Here is a 26,008-nt window from a genome sequence, read left to right as displayed (position 1 = left end):
TTTCCCTTCCCATTAACGCTGGAAGAGGAAGAACAAACTCTAAAACATCAACTACCCTATGACTATCAATTCCCATTCCCAACAACTGGCATTTCACTACACAGGTTTTTAAGGTCACATAAGGAAAAACAAGCCAAGTGATAAAAATGTATTTGTCCAGAAAGCTAATTGAAAATGAAATTCAAAATAAAATAAGGCACTGAAATTCAAAATAAAATGGCTGTAACTACCCCTTCATTTTAAAAACTAGAGTGTATGTTTCACAGTACTCTTTCATGGCACATATAATCTATGCACGTAAGATACTTCCAATATTTCAAAAAAATACTCCCCATAATTCTCTAAATTTATCCAAAGCAATGAATATTAAAAAAAAAACAAACATTTTCTTTCAACCTGGACTCCTTACTATTTAATTAGCTTAGGCAGGCAAAGAGTGGTAAATTAGAATACCCTGGGGAGGAGTGTTTCATCTTGTACTACTCTTTCACAGTCCTCCAGTTAGAAGTTCAATGGTGTTACTGTCCACAGAGGGAAATAAGCAGTAGTTTATAAGAAAACGTGGCTAAGAATTAAAGAATGGGTGAAAATCCTCAGTGAAGGACATCTGATATCCTGCTTAGAGCAGGGATAGAACAATATCAGGGAGTAAGACAAAGCAAAGCCAGCCCCTTCACGGCCGAAAAAACAAAAACAAAAAAACTTCCTTTGTCCCTTAGTACCAGCTTCTACTTCGTGAGTTAAGGTTTTTTCTTTATGAAATTTGAATCCACAGATAAATACAAGCATCCATGCCAGTGCATTTCAAACACACAAAACAAACATTTTGGTAAAAAAATTCATGAGTTACTTGATTAACCATGGTCAAATTAGGCTTAACTGTATATTGTTATAAATGCTAGTCATTTTATTTTCCCCTTGAAAGTGAAAATGAAATGAAAGCACAAGAGTGACACCATAAAAAGTAAACCGTAGAAATGACTCTGTTGTCAGAAATCAAATAACACATACGTCCTCCTTCTTTTCCTTCTTCTTCTTCCTGGGGTGAGAGTCAGATTCTTGTGAGGGGGCATTGAGCTCACTGGAGTATTCTCGAATTAAAACTTCAATGGCCCCTTTGATCATCTGATCTCTTCTCTTTGTCTCTTCATCTAAGGCTTCTTCATCATCATTAGTGACAGTTTCTGGCCTTGCATTCTTTAAAAAAAAAAAAAAGGCAAATTCAGGGGCAGGAAGGCAGAAAAAAAATTAAAAAAAACAAGAAAATTAAAATCATTCTAAAACAAGGTAGTACACAAAACAAACATGTTTTTCTCCAAAAGAGCACCACTGTAGTCCGAGTAAATGCAGATTTGGTTTTGTTCTTAACTTCACAAAACTAAACTTCATTTGACTTACTGATTTTTCTCAGATACTGATACTTTATCATTTTCTTTTGCTTTCTTCCTTTAATAGCTAATATTCTGACCCCCAACCAGTTACAGGAAGATTAAACCACAGGACTAACATAGTACACAAATACATCTGCAAAGCTTTCAGGTTTTCAGACTGTCTTGCTCAAATACTTCCACAAACTAACGATATTTACTACATTAACCAATTAAGACTTGAAAATTTAATTATGTGAAAAAAACAAAATACACTTGTATGCACACTATGACAGCCACCTTTACAGACACCATTTAAAATAAACAAAAGCAAAAAATAAATAAAAATAAAAATAAAATAAACAAAAGCATGTGCAGGTTAAACAAATGAAAAACACTAGGTAGCTATATACAACAAAATGCAAGCATAAAACAAAAAAAGACAAAACAAAACGCAAGCATCAGATAGGTCAGGGGCTGAAACAACTGCATCTCTTTTCCCCTTCTGCTTTCTAGAATGTGGAAATACCACTTAAAAAAAAAGCCAGGTACTTATAGTCTAAGAAGGAACCAACTCTAAATACTACGTAAGTCTTTCTCCCATGACTTGCACATGTAGTATTACAAAAAATAAAAACACAAAATTCATGTTGTAATGCTTCTCGCAAGTAACTATTTGCAGGATTTATTACTTTTTAATATTTATTTATTTATGAGAGAGTGTGCACAAGCAGGGAAGGGGCAGGAAGGGGTTGGGGGGGTTGGGGGGGTGGCGGACACAGAATCTGAAGAAGGCTCCAGGTCTGGGCTGTCAGCACAGAGCCTGACATGAGGGCTTGAACCCACGAACTGTGAGATCATGACCTGAGCCAAAGTCAGACACTTAACCAACTGAGCCACCCACGTGCCCCTAGGACTTTATTATATTTTAAAAGAAAACTAGACTAATTGTGTTGATGTGAAAAAAAAAAAAAATTACTGACTTCTAATGTACTATAATTCTTTTTGTTTTTATCTTAGTTCTATTTTAAAAGGCACCTGGTAAAGGAATTAATTCAATTCAAACTACAAAATTTAACCATATATATTTAAGTTTTTGGTTTGTTTTTTAGTAATCTCCACACCCAACATGGGGCTCGAACTCATGACCTCGAGATCAAAAATCACTTGATCTTCCAACTGAGCAAGCCAGGTGTTCCCAAACTACAAAACTTAGAGAATGACCTCAAAATTTTGGGTAATTTCGTTACTCTCAGTCTTTTCTTAAAACTAGGAAAAACAGAAAAGTATGACAAGCAAAAACATAAAGATGTATAAAAAAACTTTTGTAATTTAAAACTGTACACACACATGCCTCAAAGTAATCATCTATTTACTTGGTAAACATGTTGTTATGTGTTTTCAGATTCAAATAAGAACAATGCTCTTCTGCATAAATGCTGGCTCTTGTCACAATGCATACAACTATTCAAAGTAAGTTTCACATCTTGTGGCTCCTTAATATAACTTAGTGATGTCAGATTTCATAATTCTTTTTTTTTTTTTTCAACGTTTATTTATTTTTGGGACAGAGAGAGACAGAGCATGAACAGGGGAGGGGCAGAGAGAGAGGGAGACACAGAATCAGAAACAGGCTCCAGGCTCTGAGCCATCAGCCCAGAGCCTGACGCGGGGCTCGAACTCACGGACCGCGAGATCGTGACCTGGCTGAAGTCGGACGCTTAACCGACTGCGCCACCCAGGCGCCCCGTCAGATTTCATAATTCTGAAAGCAACCTTCAATGGATACTTCTTCAATAGGCAATTTTTTTTTTTTGACTGAGTCACCCAGGCACCCAACAGGCATTTATTTCTTAATTTTCTCAACACATTTTTTTTTTCATTAGGAAAAAAATTTTTTAAGTAATCTCTACATGCAAAACGGGGCTCGAATTCAAACCCCGAGGTCAAGAGTTGCATGCTCTACTGACTGAACCAGCCAAGCGCCCCCTGGCTCAAGAAATTAAGAGACTACTATCTGCAAGGTAGGTACTAGGCTAGATGGCAAAAAATCCAATATGGGGAAAAGAAATGACCTTGCCCTTAAGTATTTAGTAAATAGGATAAGAAGTTACGATACAGGTAACTTCAAGTTAAGTTATAAAGTGTGGTATAAAACTAACTACTCGAAGTTCCTCACTTTCCCAAACCTGCCTCTTGATACAATCTTGCGCCAACTTTTTACTTGGTTATCTTGGATAAAGAAGCTTTACGCAAGAACAGTAATTAAACTTAAAATTTATTTATTTTTTAATTTTTTTTCAACGTTTTTTATTTATTTTTGGGACAGAGCGAGACAGAGCATGAACGGGGGAGGGGCAGAAAGAGAAGGAGACACAGAATCGGAAACAGGCTCCAGGCTCCGAGCCATCAGCCCAGAGCCTGACGCGGGGCTCGAACTCACGGACCGCGAGACCATGACCTGGCTGAAGTTGGACGCTTAACTGACTGCGCCACCCAGGCGCCCCTAAACTTAAAATTTATTTACCAAAAACACTGTAATCTATAACTGTGGTGATGTGTTTTTACTTTAAATCGATAATATATGGCAATAAGGTCTCTGTGCAGCATTCACTAAAATCCCTTCAGTAATGCTCTGCTTCTTCACAGGTCTTTTTTTTTTTTTTTTTTAATAATTTCTTTAAGTTTATTTATTTATTTTGAGAGAGACAGCATGAGCAGAGGAGGGGCATAGAGAGAGAATCCCAAGTAGGCTCTACACTGTCAGCACAGAGCCACCAGGTGCCCTCTCCACAGGTTTTAAATTAAATAATTAACCTGCCAGTAAGTTGCCACTGAAACTGTAGGTCCGGAGACACACATGAACCATTTCAACCCAAATCCTCAACTGCTGAGACCTAAATTCTGTATTATGAAAATACCTTTGGGGTGCCTGGGTGGCTCAGTTGGTTAAGTTCTGACTTCAGCTCAGGTCATGATCTCACAGTTCTTGGGTTTGAGCCCTACATCAGGCTCCACGCTGACAGTACAGATTTGAGCCCCTCTCCCTTTACCCCTCTCCCACATGCATGCACCCTGCCCTATTTCTCTCTCTCTCTCAAAATAAACTTAAAAAAAAAAAAAGAAAGAAAGAAAACACACTTTCTGAGAGACCATCAAGTCTGTCTTTAGCATTTCCCCTACATTCTAAACTCCTTTCCACGAACCCTCTACATCTCCATGCTTTCCTAAGCATAAGACTAGAAGTAGGGTTATAAATCTGAAGGCCTGGTCATTTAAAAATACTCAGAAGCCCCTGAGGTCCCGCCCACCACCATCCCAAATCAAATTTAAATATTAGTATAGCTGGTCTTACCTAAGTTAGGAGTAAAGCATTTGAAATGAATTCACACCTTATGAATGACTACCGTCCTCTGATCTACAGAGAAAATGTACATTTTTAGGGGCACCTGGGTGGTTCAGTCAGTTAAGTACCTGTCTCTTGGTTTCAGATCAGGTCATGATCTCACAGTTCATGGGTTCGAACCCCACATCAGGCTCCATGCTGATGGTGCAGAGCCTACTCGGGATTCTCTTATCTCCCTCCTTCTCTGCCCCTTCCCCCACTTGCTCGCATGCTCGCTCACTCATTCTATCTCAAATAAAGTTAAAATTTAAAAAAAAAATTTTTTTTAATATTTATTTATTTTTGACAGAGAGAGACAGATACAGAGCATAAGCGGGGGAGGGGCAGAGAGAGAGGGAGATACAGAATTCAAAGCAGGCTCAGGCTCCGAGCTGTCAGCACAGAGCCCGACGTGGGGCTCAAACTCACAACTGTGAGATCATGACCTGAGCTGAAATCGGGATGCTCAACCGACTGAGCCACCCAGGCGCCCCTAAAGTTAAAATTTTTTTTTTAAATGTGTATTTTTAGAAGGAAAGCTTATTAGCCCAAATCTCTTCACCAATTGTTAATGTAAGAAAACCAAAAATAACCAGACATATCATGGAAGGAAAAGTTCTTTTTGGTCTCAACTTAAGGCCTACTTCTGGGTCTTCAACAATACACAATTTTCTGATTTCCAGTTTTTTCTTCACTTCAGAAACAGAAAGCACGTTCAGTAACACTGAGCAGCAAAAGATGAGGGGGTTAGCAGTACAAGAGGACCACAGAAACCAACTGAATATCTGAGAGGTTTATGTGGCCCACCTATTTAGCTCTTTTCAGAGGAATTAAAAGCTTCAATAGTAAAGCTACTGGTAGTAAAGCTGAAAAACACCTCTTCCAGGCTCACTCTTTGGCACTGACTTGGTTTTGACTCTAGGGTCCAAAACAAGAACTTCTTTGGGAACTTAAGTAAAAGCAGAGCACTTTCTTTTGAGAAAATGTAGATTCAACCACACTAATCTCCAGCAAAGATGTAAAAATTAAAGATGTCCCTATCTGCAGCATGCATCCTCAATTAAAATGCAATGCCAAGAGGCTCTGTCCAGAGATTATCTGTACTTCCAACACTGGTCAAAAGTCTTTTTTTTTTTTTTTTTTTTTTAGTTTATTTATTTTGAGAGAGAGCAAGTGGGGGAGGGCAAGAGAGAAAGGGGTAGAGAGAGAATCCCAATCAGGCTCTGAAATGTCAGCGCAGAGCCCAATGCACAGCTTGAACCCACGAACCATGAGATCATGACCTAAGTTAATGTCAGACACTTAGCCAAATGAGCCACCCAGGCACCTCCAGAAGTCATTCTTGAATGTGTGGTTAACAACCACTACTTGTGACGATCAAGCAGATCTCTCTACTCCTAATTGCTACTCCTGAACAGCCAGAAAGCAACAGGGCATGAACTACACCAATATGGCTACCCCAAAAGGAATACTTTTACTAATGGCCAAAGATTGCTTCTACAAATTCTGCAAAATCTATATGAAAACTTTCAATCAAGCTGTTAGACAAGACACATAATTCCTCTTGAAATTCTGGGTGAAAGTGCTTACTTCTGCAGCACATATACTAAAATTCTGGGTCAAGAAAAATCTCTCTCTTTCTAGACAAACTTGTGTTTCTTTTCTTTTTTACCCAATAAGAACTATACAACTAATTGTGCTTTGTCTTCTGCTTGGGAATCAGGAAAATGCCTGAATACATTATCATGAGTTCCTCAATGTCTCATTTTTTTTTTTGAGAGACAGCACAAGTGAGTTAAGGGCAGAGAAAGACAGAGAGAGAATCCCAGGAAGGGCAGAGAGAGAAAAAGGGAGACGGGGAGAGAAACAGGGCTACCCCGAAGTGGGGCTCATGCTCACCCCAAGCGGGGCACGACCTCGTCCAAAGTGGGGCTCAAGCTTCACTTGATGCGGGACTCGAACTCAGAACAGTGAGATCATGACCTGAGCCATCCTTAAAAATTGAGCCATCCAGGCACCCACTCCATGTCTCATTCTTGTTATCATCCATCTTAGGTCAGTTTTCTACACTTCTCCACAACAATCAACAATAAAGAAGAAAGAACAACAAATCCCTTCTCATATTTTATCTTGAAAAATCATGACAAATCTGTAATCTACTCCATAATAGTTACATTTACTTAAAAGTTATTTGAAAAAATGATCTGATAAAAATATCTGAGAAGATCAAAAATTATCTGATCAGCATTGCTTTTTCTTTTCACCAATACTGTTGAGTAAGTTGCCATTCTAGGAAACTATGCCCTGTCTTGTGACTTCAAGTATCTCTGGGCACTATGCCAAATCCACCCAGACGGCAGGTCTGTGAATGTTTTAAATTTCATCTTACCTGAAATAATTGTTCTGTTTTTATTGGAGGTGGCTACAATTCTATTCTTAAAGATACAAACAGATTTAAATTATGGTTCCTCTCACTAATAGTGATTACAAATTAAATCAAAGTCACAACTGTGCATTTCCTTATACAAATAAAGTGATTTGCTTCATGTACAGAGTACACAATCTGCAAATGTTACAAATTAAACCACCTCACCAGCTAATGATTAAACACAGGGAAAAAAAGAAAGACACCCAGGGAATTATATAAAAACTGTGAAGACATTAAATCCATGCTTTATTTTAACTAAGAATTCAGTTATCACTGCAAGGAAAATCTAAAAAGTCTTATTTTAGAGTTGTGGGTTTTTTTGGGAGAGAGCGAGAACACAGGGCGCCCACGGGGGAGTGGCAGAGCAGGTGGGGGAAAGAATCCCAAGCAGGCTCCATGCTGACAGTGGGGCTCAAACTCTAACTGTGAGGTCGTGACCTGAGCCAAAATCAAGAGACAGGTGCTTAACCGACTGAGCCCCCAGGCTCCCCAGAGTTGGTTTTTTGATGTGACAGGAAATACTGTTGCAGTGAAATACAGCTTCTACTCCAGAGAAGCTGCATTTTATTATTTCTTTACAAAACTAGGTGAAGACAGTAAGATTACCAGGTGAGCAATGTAACTGCAACTGCCACTCAATAAATGAGCATCCCATTCTTGCTATGGGCAACATACTGTCCTAGGTTCTGCAGAGGTACAAGAGGAAGAGACACAGTCTGTGAGCTTATTGTCCTTCCTGTTTGTAATCAGAGACATGGAAATCAAACAGGGTACAAGGGGGATGAGAGACAGATACCAACAATATATGTTACAAAGCAGACTGTCCTAACACCAGTAAAAACCTGGAAACAGATGGGAAGAGAGGAATTAATTCTGCCTGAGAGAAATCCAGGATAGGACTGACAAAGACTGTATGAATCAAGTAACATTGTAATTAGATCTGGATAGAACTGCAACAGGGAGCTTGGATGGACAAGGACACGAGATGTCAGAAAAGCACAGGGGTGCCTGGGTGGCGCAGTCGGTTAAGCGTCCGACTTCAGCCAGGTCACGATCTCGCGGTCTGTGAGTTCGAGCCCCGCGTCGGGCTCTGGGCTGATGGCTCAGAGCCTGGAGCCTGTTTCCGATTCTGTGTCTCCCTCTCTCTCTGCCCCTCGCCCATTCGTGCTCTGTCTCTCTCTGTCCCAAAAATAAATAAACGTTAAAAAAAAAAAAATTAAGAAAAAAAAAGCAAAGCACAAAGGAAGTTCGTGGAGATATAGGATTGACATGAGCAGAAGGATTGATGAGAGAAGCTAGAAAGGTAGACTGAACAAGCCTTGAATGCCATACTAAGAAGACAGGCTTTATACTATGAGAAATTCAAAACCATTAAGGATGTACGAGCACACAGCTGACATACTTATGTTTTAGAAATATAGGCAGTGCTAGAATAATCAGATGAGAGGAATGAAATCCAGAGAAATCAGTTGAAATTTACTAGAAGTCCAAGAAAAGACAGAAATAAAAAAAAGTATTTACAGAATACTGAGAATCAATCTCTATTTATGAAAGAAAAACAAATTCACATATTCCAATTAAAACTATATTCATCCATACAGAGAAAAAAGTCTGGAAGAATATGCAACAAAAACATATACAGGGGCTCCCAATGATGTTAGGATTATGGGTGCTACTGAATTTCTTCTTGAAATAGTTTGCTTTACACTGGGTGTTATATGAAAGTGATGGATCACCAAGTTCTACTTCTGAAACCAATACTACACTGTATATTAACTAACTTGAACTTAAATAAATTAAAAAGTAAAAAGTAAATAGATGTGTCTAGGCAGAACTCACAATAAATGCTGATTAAACTGTAAAAAAACCATTTTCAATAAATGACGGCATGTACTTAAAATAACAGTTTGCTTTATAAAGGTTTTTTTTAACGCTTTTATTAAGAGAGAGAGAGAGAAAAAGCATGCATGAGTGGGGGGAGGGACAGAGAATCCAAAAAAGGTTCCACAATGACAAGACAGACTAATGTGGGGCTCAAACTCACGAACCGCAAGATCATGACCTGAGCCAAAGTCGATGCTTAATTGACTGAGCTACCCACGTGCCCCAAGATTTTATTTATTTTTTCTTAGTGTTTATTTATTGCTGAGAGACAGAGCGTGAGCAAGGGAGGGGCAGAGAGAGGGAGACACAGACTCCAAAGCAGGATCCAGGCTCTCAGCACAGAGCCTGATACAGGGCTTGAATCTACAAATCGTGAGATCATGACCTGAACCAATGCCAGACGCTTAACCAACAGCTACCCAGGCTCCCCCCACGATTTTCTTAATAACATTTTCTGAGGTTTTGTTTGCTTGACAAAGAATATACAGTGTTTTTGTAAAGGAGGGAAGAGTAATACCACGAAAGCTATTTCTATTTTGAATGACAATGAAAGCATAAGAGCAAAAAGGCATTTTTGCTTTTGTAGAAGAATGAAGGTAACAATAAATCCATTTTAAATCCATTCAAGTTTGAGATGCCAAAAGGAAATAGGAAATATACTCAGGTTTTAGCTATTTTTTGTTTTGCTGAAAGGGAGCAATGATGAATACATTACAACACATGAAAATTTCCTTTACTTTAGCTTCACTTAATATGGGACCCAACTGAGGAAAGTAGTAAGATTTATTTTCACTTATTTTAGAGCTTGTGGTTTTTTGTTTTTTTTTTTTTTTTTTTTTTTTGAGAGCGAGAGAGAGCACACACTCATATGGGCGACGACAGAGGAAGGAGAGACAAAATCCCAAGCATGCTCCACGCCCAGCACGGAGAGCCCAAAGCAGGGCTAAATCCCAAGACTCTGAGATCATGACCTAAGCCAAAATCAAGAGTCAGACACTCAACCAACTGAGCAACCCAGGCACCCAGAACCTGTGTGATTCTTTTTTTCTTTTAGTTTATTTTTACTTATTCTGAAAGAGAAATAGAGAGCAAGCAGGGGAGGGACAGAGAGAGGGAGATGGAATCTGTGCTGACAGCACAGAGCCTGATGTGGGGCTCCAACTCATGAACTGTGAGATCATGAAAAGTCAAGAGTTAGACGCCCAACTGACTGAGCCACACAGGTGCCCCAGAACCTGTGTACTTCTAAAACAGAGGGCAACTAATTAAAATTGTGTAAGCTGAACTATATTTTGTTGTACTTACTTACAAAGCTACCTTAATGAATTAGCTGTTAGGAACAGTCTGTACCAGTGTTTTTTCTGGCAACTTAACCTTGTCCAGCCTCCCTCACTACCTTTATCCTAACCTGGAACAAGCAAACCAACCATCTACCCCCTATGGGTAGATAAAAGACTTCGATAAACTGCAAAAATACCCTCCTGCTTTTAGCCACAAGTATATATTATGATGAGGATGATCTTGTGAAGCTCCATATTAGATTCCCTTATAAGAAGTACATACACTGAAAGAGCACAGTAAGCCTAAAGAGACAGCACTATAAAAAACATACCCCATTAGAAGCTTTCTTTTTTGCTTTCCATTCATCCAGTTGTGCCTTTGTCTTTGCATCAACTTTAACAAGTAGTTTCTTCTCTCCAATCTGCAGGTCATGCAGTAACCTGAGCGCACGGAGGGTAGATTCAGGTTCCTTATACTCACAGAAGCCAAAGGCTAAAAATGGGTGTAAAGAATTCATCAAATATCAACAGTTATGAAAACACAGTATTTATGGAAAATTAAAATAATTAGAGACCAAATGTTTTTAATACCAAGATTTTTCACATTGTCACTCCTCTCTTTCCTTCAATTACCTTTGATTTATTTTAACACCCTCAAACCGAAAGAAAAAAAGAAAAACAGGAAAGAAAAATTCTAATCAGGGAAATTCTTACTTATTAGAAGTGCTGATAAAATATTTAGCAGAACCAGCAAATTTCATAATGGAGTCTTTTAATTATTTCCTGAATTCATTCCACCCAGACTTCCTAACAGTTAGCGACAATTATATGACATCAGGCTGCTTGAACCTGTTAAAGCTCTTTTCAACTCTGAGTCGTTAAACTACAAAAGTACTGAACTTTTATCCTAGTTATGAGTCTAATTTTTCTGTTTCTGTTTCATTTTAGTAACTACTCTAAGCATTATTACCATGACTTTAAGCCAGAGATATTAAAACATAAATTTTAAAAGAGTAATCTAAAAACTTAAAGTAAAAAAACAAACGAATCCAAATACGTATACAGTTAAGGAAATAACCACACAGAAAGGAACTATTCTGAGTGATTTAAAATTTTTTTTCTTTCTTTTAAAAAAAAAATTTTTTTTAAATGTTTATTTATTTTTGAGACAGAGACAGAGTGTGAGCAGGGGAGAAGCAGCGAGAGAGGGAGACAGAATCCAAAGCAGGCTGCAGGCTCTGAGCTGACAGCACAGAGGCTGATGCGGGGCTCAAACTCACGAACCGTGAGATCATGACCTGAGCTGAAGTCGGACAATTACCGACTGAGCCACCCAGGTGACCCTAAATTTTTTCTTTTAACGTTTATTTATTTTTGAGAGAGAGACAGAGTGAGTATGGGAGGGGCAGAGACAGAGGGAGACACAGAATCCGAAGCAGGCTCCAGGCTCTGAACTGTCAGCACAGAGCCCAATGCAGGGTTCAAACTCACAAACCATGAGATCATGACCTAAGCCAAAGTTGGACACTTAACCGACTGAGCCATCCAGGCACCCATCTTCTGAGCGCCTTTAAAGCAGTAAATTTGACTCTAGATTTTTTAGTGTGATATATCATAAAGACAAAAGACCTGTCAACAGAAAACTTCTATCACCATATTGCTGATGTTATTAGTCTTACATTGTTGTATATGAAATATGAGATGAACCAAGCCAGTAATTATTTAACAGTCTATCATCCCAACGTCCTTGAAACTCTAGATTCTCAGTATGGGAATACAGATATAACAGAAAAGCTTAAATAAAAACCATTTAGTCCTGAATGTGAATTAACATGCATTGGAAAAATGTAAAAGCAAAGACTAATAAACAAGTCTTGTAATGAATATACCTAATTGCCAGCTTGTGATTTTTAAAGCAATTTACCACTAAAAAAAAACCAGAGTTCCTTAAAGAAATGGCTGACCCTAAGTCTAGGACGGAAAAACTACTAGATAAGCTTAGATTCCAGATTCCAAATAACAAGGTAACTATTAAAAACAGGCTGGTGACAAAACCACTGGAAATCCAACTTGCAGAGGCGACTTAAGCAATTTAAGCTTCACTAGCAATAACGATAATAAATTCTTATTAAGTACAACAACAAACCAAATAGGCTTCAATCCTTAAGTTCACGATGGTTCTTTAAAAAAAAAGTCACTGCTGGGGCGCCTGGGTGTCTCAGTCTGTTAAGCATTGGGCTTCGGCTCAGGTCATGATCTCATGGTCCATGAGTTCAAGCCCCGCATCGGGCTCTGTGCTGACAGCTTAGAGCCTGGAGCCTGCTTCACATTCCATGTCTCCCTCTCTCTCCCCTCCCCAACTCATGCTCTCTTACTCTCTCTCAAAAATAAATAAAGGTTAAAAAAATTTTTTTAGTAAAATAAAATAAAAAAATAAATTAAAAAAGTCACTGCTAAAGAATGTTGAGGACACAAACTCATTGTTTTGAAAAAAAATCAAGGAACCAAAGCATTTACCCTGTTTTCCTTATATCAATTATACCTCTAACCAAATACTAGATGGAGATAGAGGTTTATTCTTACAGCAGTAGTCTAATAAAGACTTTTTAAAAATGTTTTTTAACATTTATTCATTTTTGAGACACGGGGGTGGGGGGGAGAGAGAGAGAGAGAGAGAGAGAGAAAGACAGACAGACAGACAGACAGACAGACAGGGTGAGTGGAAGGGGGGCAGAGAGGGAGACACAGAATCTGAAACAGGCTCTGTGAGATCATGATCTGAGCTGACAGACACTTAACTGACTGAGCCACCCAGGTGCCTGATTTATTTTCCTTTTCTTTTCTTTCTTTCTTTCTTTTTTTTTTTTTTTTAATGTTTTGGGGGTCACTGGGTGGCTCAGTCAGTTAAGCGTCCGACTCTTGGTTTTAGCTCAGGTCATGCATGTTCTCATGGTTGGTGAGTTCAAGCCCTGCATCAGGCTTTGAACTGACTGTGGAACCAGCTTGGATTCTCTCCCTCTCTCTCTGCCCCCCTCTCACTCATTCCCTCAAAATAAATAAAAACTTGAAAAAAAGTATTAAAAATTTTGTTTAATGCTTATTTATATCTAAGAGAGAGAGAGACAGAGACAGAGAGACAGAGTCAGGGCAAGCAGGAAGGGGCAGAGAAAGACACAAAATCTGAGGCAGGCTCCAGGCTCTGAGCTATCAGCACCGAGCCTGACACAGGGCTTGAACTCATGAGCTGTGAGGTGATGACCTGAGCCAAAGTCGGACACTCAAGTGGGATGCTTAACTGACTGAGCAACCCAGGCACCACAAGAAGATTTATTTTTCAATGAATGAATGATAGTAGTCCTCAAATTAGACTAGCGCATTTTGCAATCCTCCAATGAATAAATCAATCCAGGAACAGATAATCAACAGCTGCATCTCAAACGACAAAAAATTTTTAATTAAAAAAAAATAATAATAATCCAGTGTCTGATGATGGAAGAACAATACCTTTAGAAAATTCTTATAAATAAAAGCATCAAAAAAATAACACATATGAACTCAAATCGAAGTCTCAAGATACAACTACCAACCAGTTTACATAAAATACGGAAGACAAGGGTGCCTGGGTGGCTCAGTCGGTTAAGCATCTGACTTCGGCTCAGGTCATGATCTCATGGTCCATGAGTTTGAGCCCCGCATCGGGCTCTGTGCTGACAGCTCAGAGCCTGGAGCCTGCTTCAGATTCTGTGTCTCCCTCTCTCTCTGACCCTCCCCCGTTTATGCTCTGTCTCACTCTCAAAAATAAACAAACATTGGGGTGCCTGGGTGGCTTAGTCGGTTGGGCGTCCGACTTTAGCTCAGGTCACGATCGCGCAGTCCGTGAGTTCAAGCCCCGCGTCGGGCTCTGGGCTGATGGCTCAGAGCCTGGAGCCTGCTTCCGATTCTGTGTCTCCCTCTCTGCCCCTCCCCCGTTCATGCTCTGTCTCTGTCTCAAAAATAAATAAACGTTAAAAAAAAAAATTAAAAATAAATAAATAAATAAATAAAACATTAAAAATTTTTTTTAAATAAATAAATAAATAAAATAAATACAGAAGACAGAGAAGCACTGGCATATTATTCTGCGTGGAGCTGCAATCAGCAAATCTAGACTAAAGAAACACTACTGGGAAAATGACACAGTTTCTTCCACAAATAACTGCAAAGGAAAAGAGAGCGAGAACTTAAAATATTTTTAAAAAGTCTTAAAAATATGCCAGCCAACTGCAATATGCTGACTATGTATAGATCCTGAATTAAACAAAATATTTAAAAATTGGTATTTGTGACATCTGAACACTGACTTACAATATTAAGAAAAATAGTTAATTTTTGAAGGTCTTATGATAGTATTTTCAGTAAATTTTTTAAAAAACTCCTATCTTGTAGAGATACACACTAAAATAGGATGAGTGCTTGGGATTGCTTAAAAATAATATATAAAGAGGGGGTGTGATGGGTCCTTGGGATTGCCTAAAAATAATATAAGGAGGCGGTGCCTGGGTGGCTCAATGGTTAAGCATCTGATTCTTGATTTCGGCTTAGGTTGTGATCTCATGGTTCGTGAGTTTGAGCCCTACGTCAGACTCTGCTCTGAGAGTGCAGAACCTGCTTGGGAGTCTGTCTCCCTCTATCCCCTCTGCCTCTCTTTCTCAAAAATATTTTTAAAACAATAAAAGAAGTTAAACAATAAATTTAAAAATAACATAAGGAGGAAATGGATAGGGTACAGGTTAAGCACAACTGACCATGAGTTGATAAAGCTAGGTGATGAGTATATGGAAGTTCATCACACTACTCTAATTTTATATACGCATGATTTTTTCCATAATAAAAAGTGTTTCAAGAATGTACATCAGTCGGGGTGCCTGGGTGGCTCAGTCGGTTAAGCATCCAACTTCAGCTCAGGTCATATCTCACGGTTTGTGAGTTTGAGCCCCGTGTCGGGCTCTGTGCTGATAGCTCAGAGCCTGGAGCCTGCTTCAGATTCTGTGTCTCCCTCTCCCTCTGCCCCTCCCCTGCTCACGCTCTAACTCTCTCTTTTAATAATTAATAAACATTAAAAAAAAATTAAAATCTTTAAAAAAGAATGTACATCAGTCATTAAGCATCTGACTTCATCTCAGGTCATGATCTCATGGTATGTGAGTTCTGGCTCTGCATCAGGCTCTATGCTGTCACCATGTGGAGCCTACTTCGGATCCTCTGTTCCCCCCCCCCCCACTCCCACCCCATCGCTCAAAAATAAACCTTAAAAAAAAGAATAATGTACACCAAACAGGTGCTTTTACCAAGAAGAAAGAACAGCCTGCTTCTAAGACAAACAGGTCATCTCACCATCAGTTCTCCTGCTTCCTTCCTAAGTGTTGAATGCTAATCATACACTCCTGCTCCGAGAAAAACAGACTTTTCAAAACAATACTGTAAAAAAAAAAAACCTGAATATTTTTTTCTCTCCTACCTCTTTCCTGTTAATGCTTTTCCACTTTCTAATCTCAACTCCCACCTAAATCTTTCCAACCACCTTTAATCCTATTCCAGTAAGAAGGAAGACAAAGAGTGCTAACAGAATACTCCATGGTTAAGGGAAATGAGAGTCAAACATGTAAGAAGCTATCTATACAGCTTAAAATGATCTTAATAAGAAAGAATTACCTACCTTGAAGTTTCCCAGATGCACCTTGTACTCGCTTCCAACTCAAAACCAAGCCACATTTCTTCAAAATAAAAAACAAAAAATGATCATTACCATTTAATAAAATAAATTAATTTGTAATAAAAATAAGAACACAATCATATTTCCACCAGGAGAAAAATAAAAGAAAAAAGAAAAAAATCTTACCAGCTATTAAATTTCTTTAACATTCTCTCAATTCCCACAAGCTTATTATATAAAAGAAATATATAATACATCATTTAAAAGAAAAATAATAAATTCTTACAGATTCTCTTATTTGCAGAAAATTGGCTACCTTTTAATATAGAAATTTTACAGCATTATTTACCTTATCTAAAATATATAAAACGCCAAAATTACCAATATCATAGTATTTAAAATAAACTATAAAAAATTCAAGTAAATTAGTCCATAAAAATTATGTTTTAAAACACATGTATATACTATAAACAACTTTTTAAAGATTTTTTTTTTAAGTAATCTCTATACCCAATGTGGGGGCTCAAACTCACAACCCCAAGATCAAGAGTTGCATGCTCTACCCAGTGAGCCAGCCAGGCGCCCCTATATCATAAAAGTCTTTTAGTAACATGGGGAAATGCTTGATAAGGATACAAAAATAACATGGGACATGAAATTGCAAATATACAGTAAGACTTTATGCAATGAAAAAAATTTTCGATAAATCAGAAATATGAGTGGAGCAGGTTACCTGAAGAGTAGAACATTATTTTGTTTACTTGCAAAGTTTTTAAACATTATTTCTAATTATTAAAGGAAAAGCTAGAAGGTTAAAAAAAAAAAGTTATTTGTGGAAAATGGTGACTGAAGACTGTCTGTCAAAACTAAGAGAATGCATGTATTTTTCACATCTTCCTTCACAGAAACCAATAAAATGAAAATCAAGGAATATAAAAGATAAAAACCCATGAGATCAAACATTGCAGGGGGAAACAGCACCAGAATTCAACAAAACTTTAAGAAGACAAAAGGCAAGGGGCGCCTGGGTGGCTCAGTTGGTTAAGCGACCAACTTCGGCTCAGGTCATGATCTGCCCATCCGTGAATTCGAGCCCTGCGTCAGACCCTGTGCCTGTGCCTGTGCTGACTGCTCAGAGCCTGGAGCCTGCTTCAGAGTCTCTCTCTGCCCCTTCCCCACTCATGCTCTCTCAAAAATGAATAAACATTAAAAAAAATTTTTAAAGACAAAAGGCAAATGGAAGGATGGGAACTCATTCAGTGTATCAAAGAAAGCCATAACTCCCAAGTGTTAACAGATGAAGATACTACTGAGAAAGAATTAGGTTAATGGATACTACAAAGCCAAGTGGACCTAGACTAGAGGTAAAAGGTGCATACAGTAGAGAATGGAGTTGCAGAATGAAGCTGAATAAAAACAGGTGCTTGCCTGACAATATGAATAGGGAACAATCAAAGCCTCAGAGTTCTTTTTAAGCAACTACTCTAATCTCCACCCCCAGAGAAGATAGCCTGCTATCTTTATAAGAAACTATACTATCCCCATCCTCAGGTAAAGACAGAATGAAGTTATGAAGAAAGTGAACAGAACAGATATGAAAGATCAGGAAGGGACACAGAATGGGTAACAAGGGCAGCCAATCATATACTCACTAGGCATGAAACCAATCAACTGATGGCTAAATTACCCTACAATGATGTTCAACATTTTACAAACCCAGCATTTCCACACAAAAAGACTTTTAATCCCTAACTCTTAAATGTAGACAATCAAGGATCACTAGACATTTAAGGCCTTAAAAGAAAAATAAGGGGTACCCTGATGGCTCATTCAGTATAGCATGCAACTTGATCTCAGGGTTGTGAGTTTGAGCCCTGCATTGGTCACAGAGCCTACTTAAAACTTAAAGGGGAGGGGCGCCTGGGTGGCTTGATAGGTTAAGCATCTGACTTCGGCTCAGGTCATGATCTCACAGTCCGTGAGTTTGAGCCCCGCGTCGGGCTCTGTGCTGACAGCTCAGAGCCTGGAGCCTGTTCGGATTCTGTGTCTCCCTCTCTCTCTGCCCCTCCCCTGTTCATGCTCTGTCTCTCTCTGTCTCAAAAATAAATAAACGTTAAAAAAAAAAAAATTAAAAAAAAAAAACAACTTAAAGGGGAGCCCCGGTGGCTCAGTTAGTTAAGCATCTAACTTCGACCCAAGTCATGATCTCACAGCTAGTGAGTTCGAGCCCTGCATCAGGCTCTGTGCTGATAGCACAGAGCCTGCTTGGGATTCTCAACCTCTCTCTCTCTCTCAAAATAAACAAACTTTAAAAATAAATAAAAATAAAAAGGTGTTTCAAATAGAATATATACATTATCTCCACACACTTGTACACAAATATTCACAGCACCGTTATTCACAACCAAAAAGTGGAAATAACCCAACTGCCCATCAACTAATGAATGGGTAAACAAAATGAGGTACGTCCATCAGATGGAATATTTGGCCATAAAAAGGAACGAAATACTGATATAAGCTACAATGTAGATGAACCCTGAAAACATTAAGTAAAAAAGAAAAGACAAAACACAAAAAGCCACACATACCCTATGATTCTCTGTCTGTAAAATACCCAGAATAGGCAAAACTACACAGACAGAAAGTAGGATAGTGGTTGCCATACGCTGGGGAGAGAAGAGAATGGGAAGTGACTTACAGGGTACAGGTTTTGTAGTTGGGGTGATGAAAATGTTCTAGAATGAAGTTAGTGGTGATGTTTGTACAACTTTGTGAATATACTAAAAACAACTGAATTATTATGAAAGGGTGAATTTTAAAGTATAAGTATTATGTCACAATAGAGATGTTTTTTTTAAAAATGTCCTCCCAACATTCCTTCGGAAAAAAGTTGGCATTATCTTGTAAAACTGAAGATAAACGTGCTATAAGACTCAGAAATTCCACTTCTAAGAGAATACATGACAGAAGATTTTCATGTTCACTGAAGACATGACATTACCAGTAATCATACAGCAAAACATAGTGTCAAGAAATAGAAACAATCCATAAGACTATCATTAGAAAATTTTAAATTCCAGGTCATGATCTCTTGGTTTGTGAGTTCAAGTCCCACATTGGGTTCTGTGCTGACAACTCAGAGCCTGGAGCCTGCTTCAGATTCTGTGTCTCCCTCTCTCTCTGCCCCTCCCCTGCTCATGCTCTGTTTCTCTCCCTGTCTCTAAATAAATAAATAAATAAATAAATAAATAAATAAATAAATAAATAAATAAAATTAAAAAAAAAAGAAAATTTAAAATTCATGGTACATTACTACAATCCAATGGTACATAGCAATAAGTAAACTAAAGGTATATATATATTAGGTGAAAAAAACAAGTTATATAGTATAGAATTAAAATTTAATTATAAATTTTCTGAATGTATAAATATGTAATTAAAGTAAGAAATACACACATGAATGATAAACACCAAATTTAGGATAGTGGTTTACCTCTGATAATTACCTCTGTGAAAAAAGAAGTGGGAATTGGGGCCAACTGTAATGATTTATCTCTTAAGAAAAAAATCTAGAGATAGTATCAGAAAATACTGAATCTGACGAAGCTAGGTTTTGTGGTGTTTATTTCCTAAACATTTTTTAATTCAAGGATCATACACTCTACAAAACAGAAATGGCAATAAAATCAAAAAGGAGAAGATTTTAAAATCACTTCTTTAAAAAACAGAGGAGATTATGGAGGGAGAGAGTACAGGCACTGTTGTTTTTTATTATAAAATCATTATTATTTCACTTAAAGTGCATTTATCACCAGGATAAAATTTTTAATCTTTTTTTTTTCTGTTTATTTTTGAGAGAGAGAGAGAGAGGGCATGGGACAGAGCATGAGCAGAAAGGGGAGAGAGAGAGGGCGACACAGAATCTGAAGCAGGCTCAGGGCTCTGAGCTGTCAGCCCAGAGCCCAACATGGGGCTCGAACCCACTAACAAGCGAGATCATGACCTGAGCCAAAGTCCGAAGCTTAACCAACTGAGCCACCCACCCATCCCAGGATAAAAATTTTTAAACTAAGAAAAAAAGAAAACCAATGAGGCAACTGGATGGCTCAGTCTGTTAAGTGTCTGACTTCACCTCAGGTCATGACCTCACAGTTAATGAGTTCAAGCCCCACATCAGGCTGTCAGCACAGAGCCCATTTTGTATCCTCTGCCCCTCTCCTGTCCATGCTCTCTCTCTCAAAAATAAATACACATTAAAAAAAAATTTTTTTAAACATCAATGTCAGGGGCACCTGGGTGGCTCAGTCAGTTAAGCATCTGACTTTGGTTCAGGTCACGATCTCAAAATTAGTGAGTCTGAGCCCTGAGCTGGGCCCTGCGCTGAAAGCTTGGAGCCTAGAGACTGCTTCAGATTTTCTGTCTCCCTCTGTCTCTGCCCCTCCCTGTGCTCGCGCTTCTCCCTCTGTCTCTCTCAAAAATAAACCTTTTTAAAAAAATGTCAATGTCATGAAAAACAAAAACAAAACAAGCAAACAAGCAAAAGACAGGAAGCTATTCTGTATTAGAGAAGATGTCTAGGGGCGCCAGGGTGGCTCTGTGGTTAAGCATCCAACTCTTGATTTTTGGCTCAGGTCATGAGGCTCAGGTGGTGACCGTATGCTCTTATGAGCCTCATGTCAGTCTCTGCCCTGCCAACAAAGTACAACAATTCAGTACAATGTATAATCCTTGACTGAATCATAGATAAACAAAATGCAGCAATTATGGAGATTATTGGGAAAATTACATATGAACTGTAAATACATTCAGTTAACAATATTACATCAGGGGGAAAAAATACTGTATCAGCCTTTAATTTTTTTTTTTTTTTTTTTTTTTTGAGAGAACGCACAAGTGAGCGAGGGGCAGAGAAAGAGGGAAAGAGAGAGAATTCCACAAGGGGCAAAGACAGGGAGAGTGGGAGTGGGAGGGCTCAAGCTCATCCCCAGTGAGGCTAGAGCTCACCAACCTTGAGATCAAGACCTGAGCCCAAGTCAGATGCTTAACCAACTGCATCACCTAGGTATCCCAGCCTTAAATTTCTTAAGTATGATGATGGTTTTGTGATCATATAGGAGAATGTCCTCCATCTTAGGAAAAACAGGAAGTATTTAGAGATGAAACATCACATCACAACTTAATCTCCAATCATTCAGAAAAAATGTGTGTGGGGTGTGTGTGTACGCGCGGGTAGAAAATAAATGTGGCAAAACAAAATTGTGTTTCACTATACTATTCACTCAACTGTTTTGCAGGATTGAACATTTTTCAAAATAAAAAGCAGAAAAGGATTATTCAGTCCTTTCTGCGTTTTCATAAATTTGAAATCGATAATAAAACTTAAAAATGAAAAACAGTTTAACACTTACAGCAAGGAGCTGTCTTATAAGCATGTCTGAAGCTTTCTCAGAAATGTTGCCAACAAAAACTGTAGTAGTGGGACCACAATTTTCATCATTTTCTTTAGCCTTTAAGCCTGGATGATCCTTTCTTGCTCCCAAATGCTTTCCAACCATGGACACAGTGGGTACTAAAACCTAGAGTGAAAAAAAGGCAGTAAAATTGGACCTGGCAATTAAATTCCCATGACGTTTAATGTAACATTAAGCTAACAGCAATTTTTAAGTAGTACATACACAGCAATTAGTAAAGGTTCTACATACCTAATCTAAAGCTCCTATCATTTTTCATTAACACAAAATTATTTGCGACAAGTTCTACTATTAGATAACCTTTCTTTTAAAAACAACTTGGAAAAGAAAATAAAAATAACTTGGATGGAAATTTCTTTATATTTAAGACCTAATTCTTAAATGTCCACGATATCATAAGTCATTTAAAATTATCAAATATATCCAGGAGATCCGTCACAACTCTACTCTGTACAAACATAAAAGCAAATTTCAATTATCCCTGCTAATCCTCTGACAAGAGTATTCAAATACTTCACAGCATTCTCCAAAACTTAAATTTTACCTTTATCAGTTGCATTTTTTACTTTTCCTTTGTAACTTTCAACTTCCCAGAGAACCAATCTTACTCATTTTTACATCTGAAACTGAATTTAGCAAAACATCCCCAGAAGGCACTGAATAAAGAGTGGTGAACTGAGGGAGCTGCTCCAAACCCCAAGTCCCACCTTTTCCTAGGCAGAAATGCAAGACAGTAAGTACTTGTCAGGTGGAGGTTTTCCAAAATACCCCAACAATGGGTATCTGATCCAAGAAAAATTAGACCTCCCCTTGGTCTGAAGAACCATATCTTCTTAGTGGTTGGCCTCACAGCAGATTTGTTTCCCCACAGAGTTACCATCTCCTTTTTAATATAGGTAACACCTCCTTCTCCCTCCCATTTCAAAATCCACAGGTAGAGAAACAGTTGAAAGTAATGAGATCTACCCTCCCTCACAGAATTCCAAATGAAGCTTCATATTCTACCAGTTAACTCAAAGAAAAATTCTGGCTAAATAACAGTTAAGAGCATTATTATTTATTCATGTGTAGTAGCATGTTAGCATTCTTAATGAAGATGCTGAGAATGTACAAAAGCTTTGATGAATGTGAAGAATTAAGGCTTAAGAAGACTGAAAATGAAACAGTTTAGCAGAGTAAAGGCTTCAATAAAACTTTACAAAGCTTAAAGATACCATAACAGACAACAGAGAAAAAATAGGTTGGAAGGGGCTAAAAATTAGGTAGCTATGAGGAAAGAATGGAAATATATTCAACTCAAATTTCACTTCAGAATTTAAATTTCTGCTAAGATCATTCCTACAGTATTTTTTCTTTCTTTTATGAGATTAGGTATGTCAGATCCTTCTCCTATCTCCCAGGACCAAGACAAAATGAGAGAATGGTGAAAAAACCAATGTCCTAAATCTGAAAGAACAAGTATATGAAGAGTGTAGAGAATACGAGGGAAATCATAAAACTATTTAGGGAGCCTATTTTAGGGGCAACTGCATAATATGCACAGCTGAGTGAAAATGATACTCAAATACATGGATGCTCTCACTCCCCATCATTCTTTTAAACATTAAAATACTTTATCAAGTTGTTTAGCTTTAAAAGAAGTATTACTACTGTATCTCCTCATTCCTCCTTAAAATTGTACTTACAGTTGGAGCAGGAGCCATAATGCTCATTGGTACAGGAATCATTGGGGTCCCTGAGGAAAAAAGCATAATAAATTGTAAGAATACAAGTATATAAGACTACATTCTATATCAACTACGTGCCATACCAACAGATAAAAATGCAGGACTAATGACAATGAGATATTGATGAATGCCTTATTTTCAAAGGCAATGGGGCGTCAGACCAGTCCATATAAACTTACATAACAACAAAAAAAACTATTCAAAAAGCAAAAAGGCTGCCACAATATGCTTTCGTCTCAGAAGTTTAAAAAACTCTATAGTTGTTGATTCGTGTTCATCTGATTCAGTACATCCTGAAAGCCAGTAACTTACACAAATACAGGTTCACTTATGGGTAAACAACAGTATTAATGAATCCTTCAAAAGGTTAAAAAAAAAAAGGTATCAAATGAGAAACGAATCTGGAAACCTAGATAGAATCGTGTTATTGCTGGTTCTTTAATAAAAACAAAAATCAGGGGCACCTGGGTGGCTTAGTTAGTTGAGTGTCCGACTCTTGATTTCACCTCAGATCACGATCCCAGGGTCATGGGATCGAGCCCCGAGTCAGGCTCTGCACTGAGTGTGTAGCCTGCTATAAGATTCTCTCTCTCCCTTTGCCCCTCTACCCTGCTCACACTCTCTCTAAAAATTAAAAAAATAAGGCAGCCTAGGTAGCTCAGTCAATGGAGCATGAGACTCCTAATCTCGGGGTCATGTTTTCAAGCCCCACGTTGTGCATAGAGCTTACTTTAAAGAAATTAAAAATAAATTACTTAAAAAAATTCAAAATAAATCATGCAAAAAATATGACCAGAAATGTCAGTCAGTGTCAAAGAAAATCTCTAAGACAAGTATCTGCTGCTCTGAAGGTTTAAGAGAGATTAATGGGCTATTACTGACATCATAGTGAAATCTGCATTTTTGTTTTTAACTATATTGTTTACCAATCAATGGCTACTATATAGAGTGTCCTTGTGTATATAACTAATGAAATCTTACCATGTGAGTACTAAGAAAAAGAATGTAATGAGGGCAAAAATCAGTGAAAGATTTTGTCCAGTTTTCTAACATAAATTTTAAAATGCTTCTAAATACATCTCAAGAAGTTCCGAAGTCGCTCTTCAGTTCAAATTTAACATCAACTTAAAAGAATTCTCCAGCTAAGACTGGTAATAAATTCTTAAACATTTAACATTATCCATTTATCTTCCAATATAACTCACTTAAAATAACTTTTAAATAAGAAAAATCAGGATTCCTATCAATACACCAAAAGAATATTACAAAAACGGAAAAAACACAGAAGTGCTTGGCTGGCTCAGTGGGAAGAGCATGCAACTCTTGATTTCAGGGTCATGAGATCACACTGAATGTAGAGATTAAGTAACTAAACTTAAAAAAAAATAAAAGACTTTGGAATCAAACCTGGGTTCAACTCATCATTATGTCATGCCTAACTATGCAACCGTGGCCAAACTCTTAAGCTACAGTTTCCTCAACTGTAGTAAGGTAATCATTTCTTTGGAGTACCTATGAGACTTACGGAGATCATTTGTGTGCAGCACTTAAAGACAGCGGATGCTCAAAACTAGAAGTCATCAACCTATCTAAAGTTTTCACTTCGTAAAACAAAAAAATAAATCCTCCCCCCTTTTTATCAACTGTAATCTATATGGCACCTTTTCCATAGGTAAGCTGTTAAAGAAAAAGTCAGAAAGACATAGTAGAAAAAAAATGTTTTTTCCTTTTCTTTTAAAGTAAGCTCTAGGGGTGCCTGGGTGGCTCCCATGATTGAGCATCCAACTTCGGCTCAGGTTACAATCTCACAGTTTGCGAGCCCAAGCCCCTAGTTCGGCTCTGTGCTGACAGCTCAGAGCCTGGGGCTTGCTTCAGATTCTGTGTATCCCTCTCTCTGTGCCCCTCCCCCACTCTGGCTCTGTCTCTCTCTCAAAAATAAACATTAAAAATAAAAATAGTAATAATAATAAAGTAAGCTCTAAACCCAACACAGGGCTCAAACTCACAACCCTGAGATCAAGAGTAACATGTTCTACCAACTGAGTCACCCAGGTGCCCCATTGTTTGTTCCTTTTTAATAGTTACTAAAATTTGAATAATACGTTTCTTTTTTTTTTTTTTTTTTAACGTTTATCTGTTTTTGAGACAGAGAGAGACAGAGCATGAACGGGGGAGGGTCAGAGAGAGGGAGACACAGAATCTGAAACAGGCTCCAGGCTCTGAGAGCCCGACGCGGGGCTCGAACTCACGGACCGCGAGATCATGACCTGAGCCGAAGTCGGCCGCTCAACCGACTGAGCCACACAGGCACCCCTGAATAATACATTTCTTAGCCCAACTTACTAAATTTCATGCAGTATGAAATTCATAATAGAGAATGTATTACTACTCATTACAAAGATCTATACATGCTAAGTATACAAAGCGTGAACAGTGCAATACTATGCTATTTTTAAAAAACAGAAATAAGAGGGAGGGCACCTGGGTGGCTCTGTTGCTTGAGTGTAGGATTCTTGATTTTGGCTCAGGTCATGATCCCAGGGTTGTGGGATCAAGCCCTATGTGCTGAGGATGGAGCCTGCTTAAGATTCTCTCCCTCCCTCTCTCTCCATCACTCCCTTGGCTTGCATGTGTGCCCATGCTCTTGCTCTCTCTCAAAAAAAAAAAAATTTTTAATTTAAAAGAAAATAAAGAAAAACAGAAGCAGGGAAAGAGTATACATAAGCAAACACATCAGGATATGCATAGTTCATCTCTGAAGCATGCACACTACA

General features: G+C 38.1%; 1 protein-coding gene across 3 annotated transcripts in view; it reads right to left on the bottom strand.

Moving 5' to 3' along the window:
• The window catches only part of RBM25 (RNA binding motif protein 25), a 61,425-nt gene that overhangs the window by 23,147 nt on the left and 12,270 nt on the right, over positions 1-26,008 (bottom strand). For all 3 annotated transcript variants that reach the window (XM_040477606.1, XM_040477608.1, XM_040477607.1), the window contains 5 exons: positions 23,193-23,242; positions 21,445-21,612; positions 16,040-16,097; positions 10,677-10,837; positions 1,012-1,197 (listed from right to left, as the gene is read on the bottom strand). In XM_040477606.1, coding sequence (XP_040333540.1) covers positions 1,012-1,197; positions 10,677-10,837; positions 16,040-16,097; positions 21,445-21,612; positions 23,193-23,242 — 623 coding nt within the window. The remainder of the gene's footprint in view (positions 1-1,011; positions 1,198-10,676; positions 10,838-16,039; positions 16,098-21,444; positions 21,613-23,192; positions 23,243-26,008) is intronic.

This window comes from Herpailurus yagouaroundi, unplaced genomic scaffold, assembly GCF_014898765.1.
Source record: "Herpailurus yagouaroundi ecotype Mexico unplaced genomic scaffold, PumYag 141, whole genome shotgun sequence".
In the NCBI taxonomy this organism is placed as follows: Eukaryota; Metazoa; Chordata; class Mammalia; order Carnivora; family Felidae; genus Herpailurus; species Herpailurus yagouaroundi.
Note: the sequence above shows the minus strand (reverse complement) of the source record. Positions and strands in the feature narration are given on the sequence as shown.